At 37.8% G+C, this 13,760-nt stretch overlaps 1 protein-coding gene across 1 annotated transcript in view; it reads right to left on the minus strand.

The window, feature by feature from the left end:
- The window catches only part of LOC137627913 (PHD finger protein 12), a 43,172-nt gene that overhangs the window by 5,019 nt on the left and 24,393 nt on the right, over nt 1–13,760 (minus strand). Inside the window, exons 4-14 of the mRNA XM_068359364.1 lie at nt 13,339–13,612; nt 12,192–12,303; nt 11,695–11,827; nt 7,992–8,162; nt 5,492–5,836; nt 4,395–4,714; nt 3,060–3,181; nt 2,573–2,821; nt 1,890–1,972; nt 1,183–1,389; nt 31–158 (exon numbers count right to left, since the gene is read on the minus strand). Coding sequence (XP_068215465.1) covers nt 31–158; nt 1,183–1,389; nt 1,890–1,972; nt 2,573–2,821; nt 3,060–3,181; nt 4,395–4,714; nt 5,492–5,836; nt 7,992–8,162; nt 11,695–11,827; nt 12,192–12,303; nt 13,339–13,612 — 2,144 coding nt within the window. The remainder of the gene's footprint in view (nt 1–30; nt 159–1,182; nt 1,390–1,889; nt 1,973–2,572; nt 2,822–3,059; nt 3,182–4,394; nt 4,715–5,491; nt 5,837–7,991; nt 8,163–11,694; nt 11,828–12,191; nt 12,304–13,338; nt 13,613–13,760) is intronic.

A 13,760-nucleotide genomic window follows, 5' to 3' on the forward strand; every position in this document is an offset into this window, starting at 1 on the left:
ATACTTACTACGACAAATAAAAGGACTTACCCAAATCTCAGGTGAGAACCGTGGTGTAGAACGGCTCCTCCTTCCCAGCCACCGCTACCAAAGTTAGGCGACTTGTTGTGAGGACCTGGTTTCAACTTTCCACGTTTACAATTACACCTTGTTAATGTCTGAGAAGTAGAAAACAGGTGTTACTTGGGTACCAGCGATAAAGTATGTTTAAAAAGATGAGTACCAAGTATGCTTCCCTACTTTTTAAGAACACTAGAGATAGAATAAAGTTTAAATCTTATACTGTTACTTTTTATCACCAAAAAAACTCATTTCAAATTGTCTTCCGAAGTATATTCCAATATTATACTGAATCTCATTTTGTTTTAAGTTTATTGTAAATCAAGTCACTATGCTATATAAGCACATGTACAACTTTCTTGATAATAAACCATCAATTATTTATTATTAAAAGCTATGCTTTGGAAAAGTAATAGGAAGGTATTTAAATCATTCAATTGAATAAAAAAGTAACCACATGTCTTTAAGCTTACATGGCATAAAAGCTACAATATAAAAAATTTAAAAATTACTTGGTATTTTCCTAGATGTACAAACTTGTCCTTTAACATAGGGAATCTCGTTAGCGGAGATGGAAAGGCCACTGAACTTGTTAATGAGGTAGTTAACAGTAGGTGGTGTGCGTGGATATGCCTGTGGAAGACTCTTCAACTTTTGCCCTTTGAGTCAGGATTTGTGTTAGGCTATGCATACTCTAGGCCAAAATTTAACCCTCAGGGTACTTGTATAGAAATGATTTACGAACAATTCGAGCTACGAACGGTCTCTCGGTCCCCACTGTTTGTTGGTTGCGGACAGTCTACAGATCTATCGCTGTTTTATCAAAACTGAAGAAGTATCCAATATACTTTATTACTTTGTTTAATTACAATAACAACGCAGATACCCCCACTTGAACTAATGGCTGAAGACAAAAGTTCGCTCGCACCACCTGTCAACCAATTCAACAGCTGTTCTATCTCTGCTGAAGACTTTCTCTATTTTAAAGGACAAAAAGTTTGCATACGAGTAGGAACCAAAATAGATCTTTTCAAAAAATTAAGCAGGGTTTAAAATTTTACAAAACAATATTGGAAAATAATAATTTCCTCCACTAATGATACAGTATTCATTAAAACTTACTTGTCCAGGTGTGTCCGTCATTGCATCACGAGAGGGTTTGTCCGTTACGATGCTTCTCCGCTGATTGATAATCGCTTTGACTTGCTGGAGAAGAGGAGGTGGAGGAGCGTGGCTCACCGTTTTCTCGCTGTGATCGTAACGATATTCAATGCCGTCGACAAGCGTACCGTGAGGACTGTAGTTGAGCAATTCATAATGCCCTGTACTCTGAAATGCAATTAAATATTTAATTGAAAGAATTCATTACGAATCAAATTATGATTGACGTTAAGAATAACAAAATGGGTCCCTAGAGATTGAAAAAGATGCAGGGAAAGGAAGGGAAGACAATGGATTGATGAACTAAGAAAATTTGCAGGTATAGACTGGGATAGAAAAACCATAAACAAATGAGAGTAGAAGAACATATCTGAGACCTTTTTCCTGCAGTGGACTAGTTATGGCTGATGATGATATTTTGCAAAAGCAAGGTAAACTTCCCTTCCAGACTTGAGACTCAAGTTTTAATTACATATTGATAATGGAAAAACTTGACAGTTGACGAGTAATATCCCTTCCAAAGGCTTGGGAACAATAAAAATGGGTACATCACATATTTGAAAGCAAGCAACTTCATACAATGACTGATGACAAGTGAGAATTGATATGAACATGATATGCCGTAAACAAAATGGAAAGGATAACTCGTGCAGTCATTTCTCTCTTACCTCGTCAAAGAATATTGCCGCATGTTCTTGAGAAATGTAATTGCAATGTCCGTAAGTACTTAGATCTGCATGATTATGGCTTCCTGAAATAACATATAAAAGTATATAAATTTCATGGAGAAAAATTTTTTTAAACCAAAAAGGTAAGTGACAATACAATATGCTCAAAAATTTACAAATTTGCTCATATTTCCAAGAAACTCACCTTCATATCCTATCTCTATAATAGTTAAATTACAAACTTTGAGATCCTCTACAACATGACATGAATTATCTTTAACTAAAGTACATATAATGTATGAAACTGAGACAATTTTTTTGTAGTCGCACAATTTTCATTAATAAAGTGCTGTCTTTTAAAGGGGCGCACAAAATTTTCAAAAAATTTCACCATCTTACAGCTCAAAGTTTTTTAACGAATGACTCAAAGTTTTTTAAGAACAACTCAAATTTTTTTTTTCAAGTAAAACTCAAAGTTTTTCAGGGATAACTCAAAGTTTTTTTTCAAGTAAAACAAAAGTTTTTCAGGGATAACTCAAGGTTTTAAAGCATAAACCAAATTCTTTCAAAGACAATTCAAAGTTTTTTAATGGACAACTCAAAAGTTTTTCAGTGATAACTCACAGTACATGAGCAAGTATAATCAACGAATATCAAACAATTTACAGTACTGAACCACTAACCTTTCCCTATATGTATTATTCTGCTTGTCATTGGTACCGGCTCAGTACTGTACGAAGGTGTTGCAGGCTTGACAGCCCAGTCTTGTAGGTGACTATCGGGAACCAACGGGCATAAGAGAGCTCGAGCCGGAAGAGGCTTTGTGGTTACTCGCGCTGCGCTGGGATCGGGAGGGCACAGGAGTTCCTCTAGACGCTGCCACGCCAGAATTTCCACAACTGACCTCTCCAGCTGGCTTAAGGTCACATCAGCTGAAGTTGAAAAACATAGAAGTACTTGAAAATGCAACACGAGAGAGAGAGAGAGAGAGAGAGAGAGAGAGAGAGAGAGAGAGAGAGAGAGAGAGATTTTCATTCAACATACAATGACAAATGAAACTTGCTTCTTTTTGCACAGCAATTCATTTGTAACTTTAATTATGAGAAAAAGTGTCATTGGATTGTAATAGCAAGTTATGAATATGGCCGAAAATAAGACGCCTTTACTTACCTTGCTTACCAGTGATGGAATCTCTCAATGATGACGCCAGGGAGGTCAAGGTTTCTGATAATATTTCCGACGCAGACAACTTTCTCTGTCTCGGCGTTTTAATTCCCGTACTATTAAGATTTCTGTGGATGCAAAACATACGTATGAGCTCAGTGATGAATAACAGAGAACTTCAAAGGCATTCTTGCTGGATTTATTAAAAAATCTAATATGGAATTGTAATAAATCAAAATAGAGGGGCACTCAGTATACCGCAGACCTCCGCCAAGGCAGCTTATTTCTTGACCTTGCCCTTGACACGTATACATTGGCGTGGTTTCCATACAATAAAAAATATGAACCAAATTTGAAGTCTACGTGACAAAGATGTCCAAACTTGTGGATAATTACGTGAATTTATCATTTTGCTTGACCGTGACCTTGACCTTTACTTTCCAAAATTTAATCATTTCCAGCTTTTTACATAAGTTAATCCTAGTAGGTTTCAGTACTCTACGATTAAAATTGTGGCCAGAAAGGTGTTCCCAAACACACACACAAACAGGGGCAAAAACATAAACTTCTTCCAACTTCGTTGGCGGAGGTATATAGATTATTTTCTATTATGATGATACGATGACATTGTAGAAGGTAAGGCTGCTTCTATGGACTTCAACCACATTATAGATACACTGTTGTCCATTGATTACCAAATATTACATCATTTACTAAATGTTATAATTCATAAGTGTAAACCTTTTATCCTCAACCCAAAAATCTAAACTCTCAGCTGGTAAAACATTTAAACTCTGACTAATACAGTAATTGCATATAAATATTATCAAGAGTATAGCATCAAATAAATATGGATGTTTCCAATATCATATGAACACAATAGTCAATAGATAATGTATCCAATACCTTATGAACACAATAGTCAATAAATGGATGGTGGGGAGGGAGTGAGGAGGGCTTAGAAAGAACCTATTAGGGGAGGAAGAGCGAGAGGGAGGCAGATAATTAAATGGTAAGGTGAGATAAGGTAAAGGATGATATGGAGAAAAGAGGTTTGGTGGAAGAGGATGCCTTTGATAGAAGGCCTTGGGACAGGGAGTTGCTGGAAGAGGATGCCTTTGATAGAAGGCATTGGTGGAAGAGGAAGCCTTTGATAGAAGGCATTGGGACAGGGAGTTTGTGGAAGAGGATGCCCTTGATAGAAGGCATTAGTGGAATAGGATGCCTTTGATAGAAGGCCTTGGAAGAGGGGGCATCAAGCAACGGACCCCATAATGTAGGGATAACGGTGGGAAAGAAGAAGAGGAAGAGTCAATAAAATACGGAACACAAGACACATACTTTCCCTTCTGAGTTTTGAGAATTCCCTTTTTGGCCGGGAGGTAAGTTGGCGACGCAAAACTGTTGTTAATAAGGCCAGGTTGTAGTCTTCTGTTGTCCATGAACCGATTACGTTTACTATTGATATCGTGGGAAGTGAGGTCGCCGTTCATACAGCCGGGTTTTTCTAATAAGAGAGGCGGCGTTTCGTAGTTGTTCCCTATTAGCGACGGTCCGTTCAACTCCTTTGGCCTTTCGACTTTACTGATAGTGCCGCCGGTGTTGTCACTGGCCATGTGCTTGACAATACTAGCTTGAAAACACAGTAAACTTGCCAGCCACTGAAAAGAAAACTCTATTTATCATGGGCTCAAAGTGTCATGAATAGTGTATAAATACATTACATTTTTTAGATCTTGAGAGTAACTCTTTCAGTGCTTTCTTAGTAGATAAATTAAGAACATACATTAAGCATTCATTAACATATTTAACATGGTAAAAGCTAACTCTAAAAATGTTGAATATCAACAAGAGCTAATTAAGAGCGTTGGAAACAATAGATAACACATACACCAAAAACTCACTGGCATGAGAAAGTGATTGAAACTAACGTTACACATTAGACAAAACTTTCTATAATAGTCAACTCAATTTAACTTACAATAAAAATCAGGACATAAATTATCATGTTAGCAAATATAAAAGGTAAGGTCTTAAATTTTTTATATTTTTCTCTGATCTTAATTCTATGGTGACCAGGACTGATAAAATTGTAGCGAGGCTCATCACTTTTGGCAAGGGAGCAATGATACCATGTTGATGTTTTGTAGCCTAGTTAACAATGGAATAAAATCGAAATAAACTGAAAATTGCATTGGGAAGTTTAGTAAATTTTCTATATAGAATTTATGGTTATAGTATCACCATAGGCTAATTCAACTGTATATAGAATTTTGTGTCGATACAACATTGATTATCCTATTTTTTTATTACCTTTATTTGCTTAAATCAGCATTTCTTTAAAAATTTAGTATTATATTCTAAATAGTAAAACACAATATTCTTAACAACACATGTGCATGATTTCAAAGAAATCCTTTCACACCATTTATAATCACCTCATCTTTTTCTTCTTTAGTGGCTTTTCTTCTTTCTTCTTTTCTTTTGTCTTCTATTTTTTCTTCTTTGTCTATACTTTCTTTTAATACAGCGGCTCCTTCCGCTTCTTCGTCGGGTTCCTCTTTTATCTCGACATGGCGCCAGTCTTCCTGATTTATCGTACTACTGGATGAGGTAACGGGGTTATTGGTATTTGCTCGTAATGAGGCTACGTTTGGAGCTGTAGTTGCATTGGATGCTTCCAGCTCACCATCAACTTTCAAGGGAAGCAAGTATTGCGGCGGACCGTGGCGTGGTAATAACTCGGGTGGATCTAGATATTGTTGTTGGACAGACAAAGGGACCTGAAATGAACAGTGAAGCATTATTATTATTATTATTAATACTATTATTATTATTATTATTACCAGCTAAGCTACAACCCTAGTTGGAAAAGCAGGATTCTATAAGCCCAGGGGCTCCAACAGCGAAAATAGCCCAGTGAGGAAAAGAAAAAAATACTTTAAGAAGAGTAACATTAAAATAAATATCTTCTATATAAACTACAAAAACTTTAACAAAACAAAAGGAGGAGAAATTATACGGAATACAGTAGTGTGCTCGAGTGTACCCTCGAACAAGAGAAATATAACTCTAAAAGATTCAGACTATTTCGCCACAAAACTATCACTCATAGATGAGATGCCAAGTATTGCTTTTTAATTGGGAGGACCAAGCTCTTGAATGGCCAGGGTGGTGATTTGAGATTCTCAGGTCCCAGGAGAGCACTTGAAAACTGGTATACGACAGGACAGTTTATATTATTCAGTAGTAAGGTTGTTATGAAGTAAAGTCAAGCACCTTAAGAGAATAAAGCAATGTATTTGCATAGTGTAGGTGTAAAATGACCCAGGAAGTGAAGACACTTCTACTGACAGAATGTACCCAAATATTTAGAGATACAAATACAGATCCAACTGAAATAATAAATCTTAGATATTGCACCAAAAGTTTGTGTACTGTATACTGTAATAGATAAAAAAGAAAAAAAAAAAAGGGATTTTGACAAAAGAAAAATCTATTTCTGGGCTCCGACCCGTGTCGCCCAGTGAAATGCTCCTCAAGCACCATTTCTAAGGTATATAACTGATATATATTACCATAGAAAAAATTGCATGGGAATGCCGGGTTGAACCCAGCTCGCTCACCTGCATAAGGTGTCGATATAATACTGGGGCGCGATAAATCACAACCAGAGGCTTCGCACCATTTAGATATCTCCTGTCAAAATCCCCGAACAGCAAAATGCTGTTATAAAATGACAAATTTGGAAGCAATTTGTATTCTTCCTAGCATACAAACCTAGAGCTATTTATAAGGGCGGACGTAGAGCCCCTATAAATAGCGGAAGGTTTGTATTTAAGCCGGAACAAACAACATTTGCAATAGGAGAGGTCTAATTGGTGAGGGATCTATGGTCGTGGTTCAATCACGCCCCAGTTTTCTATACCGCCACTCAAGGAGTGAGTGAGCTAGGTTTATTCCTGGTATTCCATGCATCTCTTTTTTCTCTGATATATTCAGCAATAAATATGCCTTAGAAATGGTGCTAGAGGAGCATTTCACGGAGCGAGAACAAATAGATTTTTCCTTCGTCAAAATCCCTTATTTATTTCATATGAAACCCGACTATTTATTAGCTTTTGTAGCTGAAACTCATAGGCATGGGATTCAGGTTAGGCCTACCCCAGGCCAAGATTTTACAAAATTCAACTTCAAAACAGCTTCTTGGAACCTATTAAGTCTGTAAGTTCAGGACCTTCTGTATATATAATGGATGGGGTTGTGTAAAAAACATTAGAAAAATCTACATTCAATATAAAAAGGACCAGCAAAAAACAAGAAAACTGAGCTTGAATATAAAAAGCTAACTTGATAATCCATAAGTGAATCCTATGCCTACAAATTCCAGCTATAAAAGTCAACAAATAGACCGGTTTTTATTATTAAAATTATTATTATTACTAGCCAAGCTACAACCCTAGTTGGAAAAGCAAGATACTATAAGCCCAAGGGCTCCAACAGGGAAAAATAGCCCAGTGAGGAAAGGAAATAAGGAAATAAATAAATGATGAGAATAAATTAACAATATACCATTCTAAAAACAATACCAGCGTCAAAACAGATATGTCATATATAAACTATAAAAAGACTCATGTCAGCCTGGTCAACATAATAACATTTGCTCCAACTTTGAACTTTTGAAGTTCTACTGATTCATATGAAATAGATATCAGGTTATTACAAGTGTCAATATCCTTACTGTATTAAATGATATAATATTGTTTTATTGCAGTACTGTATTTCTTTATCTTATACTTGTTATTTTCAGTTGAATTTGTGTATCTCCAAATGTTTGAGCTAAGGACTTTCTGCACTTTAATAATGACATACATGAGAATACCAATACAAGAATCAAATATTCTTAAAGATAGAACAACCAAATCTATTCCTACTCACTCGTATTCGAGATCTGAGAGCACGTTTGACTTTGTAACGAAAAGGCGGATTTTGTCGGTGGCACCTCTGCAGAAAGCTGAGCCGTACTGCGTCTTGGTCGACGGGAGCCTTAAACTTATCCCATAACTTTACTCTTTCACTCAAGCTGTGAGATGTTAACAAAGTGGAATCCTGGAAAAAAAATAGAAAGTAAAGAAAACTCTTTGAGTAATTAGTTGTAAACAATTGTACGGACTAAGTATTTAGGTAGATATGCATGCACACGTACATACACACACACACAGATTCAACCCTTCCCCCTTTCCTTACTACAATACAGTAATGCCTCACAACACGAAATTAATTGGTTCCGTAATGGCTTTCGTACCGTGATTTTTTCGCGTTGTGAGTCGTCCTTTACATGTAAATAGCCTAATTTGTTGCAGGCCCCACAAAAACACTCCACTATACCGTCCTCGACGAATTACTGTACAATCATTTTGATCGTTCAATAATAACTTGACCGTTGATAACCGGTAAAAGAAATTTATAATTAGAACAAACAGTACTAAATACAGTAACAAAATGTGGAACCTTACCTTTGGAGTGAGGCGATGTCCGAGAGTGAAGTGGCGGGGAAGTAGAGGATGACAAACGGCAGAAAACATAAACACTTAACTTTACAAATCAGATTAATAAATGGCAGAAAACATTAACACTTAATTTTAAGACACATTAACAAATGGCAGGAAATATTAACACTTAACTTTATGATAAACTTAAAAATTAAATTACTTTTTTTTTTTTTGCCTTTTTCTAATTTTGTATTTTTTACTTTACGTTTTGTATTTTCTAAATTCAATTACGTATTTTCTTTATAACAGCCACTTTTCTTTCATTTTGTTTTACTTTTATCTTCCTCTTGGCCTGCTAGTACCTAAGTCCTCTTTTTAAAAAAACTGTCCAAGGAAGTTTTTCTGCCTACTTCTTAAAACGTTCATGAAATAACTCGGGCAAACGTCATTTAAATATTCAAACGCACGACCAGTGACAACTTTTTCTGGATGTCTCTTTTCGACAAAAGCCGCCATTTTATGGTAGCAAGCTAGAGCCTCCTTAATTTTTGCTGTGGTCATGGGGTCATCCTTCTCCCCCTGCTGCAAGAGAACTGTTCCTGAACTTTGTTCACTTGCAAACGGCGCCAATGACCTTCAATGCCAGGATGCCAAAGAACTCAAAATCCTTCATTCATTCACTTGCAGGGTCTCCAACTCCTCCTTCAGGTCATCTGTCGTAAGTTCCCCTTGGTGCTCCTCGATAAGCTCATCGATGTGGGCCTCATTAACTTCCAGACCCACGGACATCACGAGTGTAACGATCTCGGCAACCTCAGATTGAGCAACAGGTTCAGGATCGTCAACATTTTCGGAATCGGCTTTAGCTTGGTCTGCGTGAAAGCCCTTGAAAACTTGTGTGGAGACGGCATCAGGCCACAGCTTCTTCCACGCAGAGTTCAAGGTGTGCCTCGAAACCTCCTGCCAAACTGTATTGATGATTTTAAGCAATACCGAAATGCTCCTTTCAAAATTCACGATGGGTGAGCTGATTTCGAAACATCTTGTGAAGAGATGTTTCGTATAGAGTTTCTTGTAGTTGAAAATCACTTGCTGGTCCATGGGCTGGAGGAGAGGGGTGGTGTTAGGCGGAAGATAGAGAACCTTGATGAAGGAATACTCTGCTAGGATATCTTCATCAAGGCCAGGAGGGTGGGCAGGGTCATTGTCCAACACCAGCAGGCATTTCAGGAGGAGGCACTTCTCTTCTAAATATTTTTTCACAGTCGGGCCAAAGCAAAGGTTTACCCACTCTTAGAACAAGGTTCTTGTTACCCAAGCTTTTGCATTAGTCCTCCACAACACCTGAAGCTTCTCCATCACTTTGTGGGCCTTGAAGTTTCTAGGAGTGTCGGAGTGATATACCAGCAGGAGTTTCACCTTACAATCCCCACTGGCATTTGCATAAAATGCAAGGGTACGCCTGTCCTTCATAGGCTTATGCTTGGGTAGCTTCTTTTCTTTTTCCATGATGAACGTCTGATGAGGCATTTTCTTCCAAAAAAGCAAAGTTTCGACGCATTTGAAGACTTGCAGGGGACTGTAGCCTTCCCGGACAGTCAACTCGTCGAACGTCATAACAGAGGCTTCGGACGCTTTCGTGTCCAAGCTTGCAGTGAACTCTGGGGGCACCTGCTTCGATGTCCCTTCTCCTGCGTCGGCTTCACCCTGAGCATGCACAAGAACACCGAAAATGGCTCTGGCCTTCTGGCAGATTATCACTTCAGTGATTGTCTCCCCGGCGATTTCCTTGTCCTTAATCCAGAGAAGCAGCATCTCTACATCTCATCGTGGACGTAGCTTCTCTTGGTGGAGAAAACCGTCACGCCCTTATAAGGTGTTAGTGCTTTGATGGCTTCCTTCTGTTTCAGGATCATTCCTATCCTAGAAGGATTTCAGCCATATTCCTTCATGATCACACTTAACAGCATACCAGCCTAGTATTTCTTGACTATTTCCATCTTCATCTCCATAGAAAGTATCATCCTCTTCTTTCCCTATACATCAGAAACTTTCTTGGGACCCATGGCTACTAAAGTAACGTAATATCACAACACTATGCAGTACAATATTCACAAAAGCAAAATCACAAACACGAAGTCAATGCGTACGATACCGCTACCGAAACGAAAAGAAAGAGGAACGCCAATGCGTAGATGCATGATGTGATACACTACAGTACATAATGACCAATAGGAGAGCAGAATCTTATGGCGGTAACTAACATCTAAGTAGGGAGATAACCAATGGGAGCGCGGGAGAATGGTGGCGAGTTTACGGGCTGGCGGCATGCGAATTTTATAATCAGTCTCGGACACGGTTGGGCTCTCGTACCATACCTCCTTTTGTTGTATGTAACATTTTTTGTGATGCGAGTCATAAAATTCTTAGCATCTCGTTTCGTAGCGTGGAAATTTTGTAAGCAGATTCTTTCGTGTCGAGAGGCATAACTGTACGCTAGTTCAGGCAATTTGTGGGGGATTGTTGTTTTCTGAGTGGCTGCCCGCCAGCGTGACAGGAAATATACTGTATATATAGATTTATAAAAATAGCCTGACAACTGCTCTCTAATACATAGGGGAAATAGGTCTAGAATTTAGAAGTGGAGATATCACAAATTACTTTAGGTATGAAATATTCAGTAGATAAATACATTTCCAAGTGCATAGCTCCACTGCTATAAATCATGCTTTTGTTATTATTAGCAGCAATAAAAAATATCATTAAACACTTTATTTTTCAAGTTTTTAAACGAAGAAAAGTACCAGTGCCCCATATCTACTCTGCTGTCATGATAGGATATCCATATATTAATACCTAAGTCATTCCAGGCACTTTCACTCTTAGTTGTTAATTGACAATTCTAAATGGTTTATTCTTTGATAATATCCTTATTGCCAGCAACCACTGGCAATATAAGTGCCAGTACTTATACAACTATGACTGTACTAGAATATGAATGCGGAGAAAGTTTACTTTAATTTTCCAACTTATTCTAATTTCATCTCGCTGTTGAACTCAAAGTGGGACAAAGTAATTTTCAAGGAATGCAAGGTCTTATATACACAAATTGTACGAGGCAATTCAACGACCTGAAGCAAGTTCGTTACCAAAAAGTGCTGCGGATGACTCGGACACATCCACTTGCCCATGGGAGGTGTTGTTAATGGTGGATCTAAACAATCTAGATGGAAGAAGAGCGGACAATAATCACACGGTACCAAGGGACCTACACGGCAGCTCCTGAAAAGCAAAGACGAACTTATCTAGAATGAAAATTCTATAAGAAGACATCAGCAGTAAATATGTTTGTAATGAGAGAGTTTTTCCTCCACATAAATCCTACTTAATACTGAAATGACTTGAGCGAATATAGATACAAACTGCTGATGACGATGACCAATCACAGAAAAGTATTTAAAAAACACTGACCAAATATGGCAACATTAAGGATCTTCTACACTGATGCAAGAGACTTCCAGCTCACTAAATCATGACCTACCACAATATTACTTTTAAGCGAGGTACTCAATCAAAAACAGTATTAAATGTCAATAAGACCTTTCAATTTATAAATATTTAGTATATAGTGCAGTATTGTACTTACTTGTTACATTGAAAACATAATTTGGCAGGTAGAGGTACTAAACCATTATCTAGCTCGTAAGACTTCTTCCTCTGATAACCTTTCCTCGTACCGTTTGTCTTCCCAGCCGGATCTACAAAACATTAGACGATAAGGTTTAAAAGCCGCTCATGAATGGCAGAGGCAAGGGACAGTGACAATGCCTTAGAGACTGACCATATATATACACGATCAGCGCCCAAGCCCCCTGTCCACCCAAGCTAGGACCAGGGCTAGGCAATGGCTACTGATGACTCAGCAGGTAGACCTATGAGCTCCCCCAAAACCTCATCCTCAGTTCACATGGATAGTGAGGTTGCAGAAACTACAACAAACTACTGTATAAAGTTTGAGCGGGACTCGAACCCCAGTCCAGCAGATCACCAGGCAGGGACATTTCAAAAAGGCCATCACATTTTTCATTACCCACATCTATCAATAATCTATGATAATTTCTTTCCTTTTTGAAATTCCTCAAGTTATCTACACATGATTAATTTTTTGACAAAACCTTTTTCTATACAGTATTTTTCTTCAGGCAAATCGCCTTTCACAAACTAAAACCACATATTGACCAAGAGACAATTCTTTGTATATATCCCTCATTCAAAAATTAATAAATCTATGGAAAATAGAAAGTCCTTCTTCACCATTTCAGGTTTAGTACAGAAAACTTTTTTTCTGCAAATGACTCCACTATTCCAGTCGAAAGCAACTCCCTAAAGAAGCTTGGTACTCTATGAAAATATACTAAAGTCATTTGGATATAACACAGTACTGAGTATTTTCATTTTGCTCCTTGTGAACTGAACAAATTCCAAACATTTGTGTTAATGAGTTCATATGATCTTGTTCTGTAGTACAAAAGGTTCTAAAAATTCCAACTGCATATAGTGGAGCACAGTACTTTATACAAGGTTTAGCAAACATAATAACAGTGAAACTTGAAAAATTATAATCAACATACTGCACTAAAATAAATTGGTACCACACTGTATAAACATTATTCGCCTCTTTTGTTAATTCTCCGTAGCTTTTGGACAAAATGTCACAGCCCCAAAGACTCTTATTAAAAGATACCTTTCAAATTTCATAACCTAAAAAGTTCTGCAATGTTAACTTGACTTACTTTTAGGCTCGCCGGGAAAATAAACAGGCAGAGTCATCTCGTAAGGAAGAGTAAACTGCTTTGGATTCACGGAAGCTGCGGCCTTGATAAGCGTGAAGAGCGGCGAGTCTGACAACTCGAATTCTCGTCCACTGGAACAAACTCTCTTTTCGTTGGGATCGTATTTTCCGGGGACCGACGAAGATGGCTTCTCCTCGTCTTTCTCTTTTCTCTTTATTCCTTTAGCGCTTTTATTGGACTTTCCACTGGACACAGAAGTTCTATCATCATCGGGCTGTAAAAGAAAGCACCGACTATGAAATGACGAAACGAGGGTCCCTGAAGACGAGAGGGTTAGAGAGGGCAATGTTATTGGCAATTACAAATACCGTACATACTCGTGTAAAGTTCGACCCTTCTTTTTCACCTTCAAAATCGTGATT

This window comes from Palaemon carinicauda, chromosome 35, assembly GCF_036898095.1.
Source record: "Palaemon carinicauda isolate YSFRI2023 chromosome 35, ASM3689809v2, whole genome shotgun sequence".
NCBI classification, from domain to species: domain Eukaryota; kingdom Metazoa; phylum Arthropoda; class Malacostraca; order Decapoda; family Palaemonidae; genus Palaemon; species Palaemon carinicauda.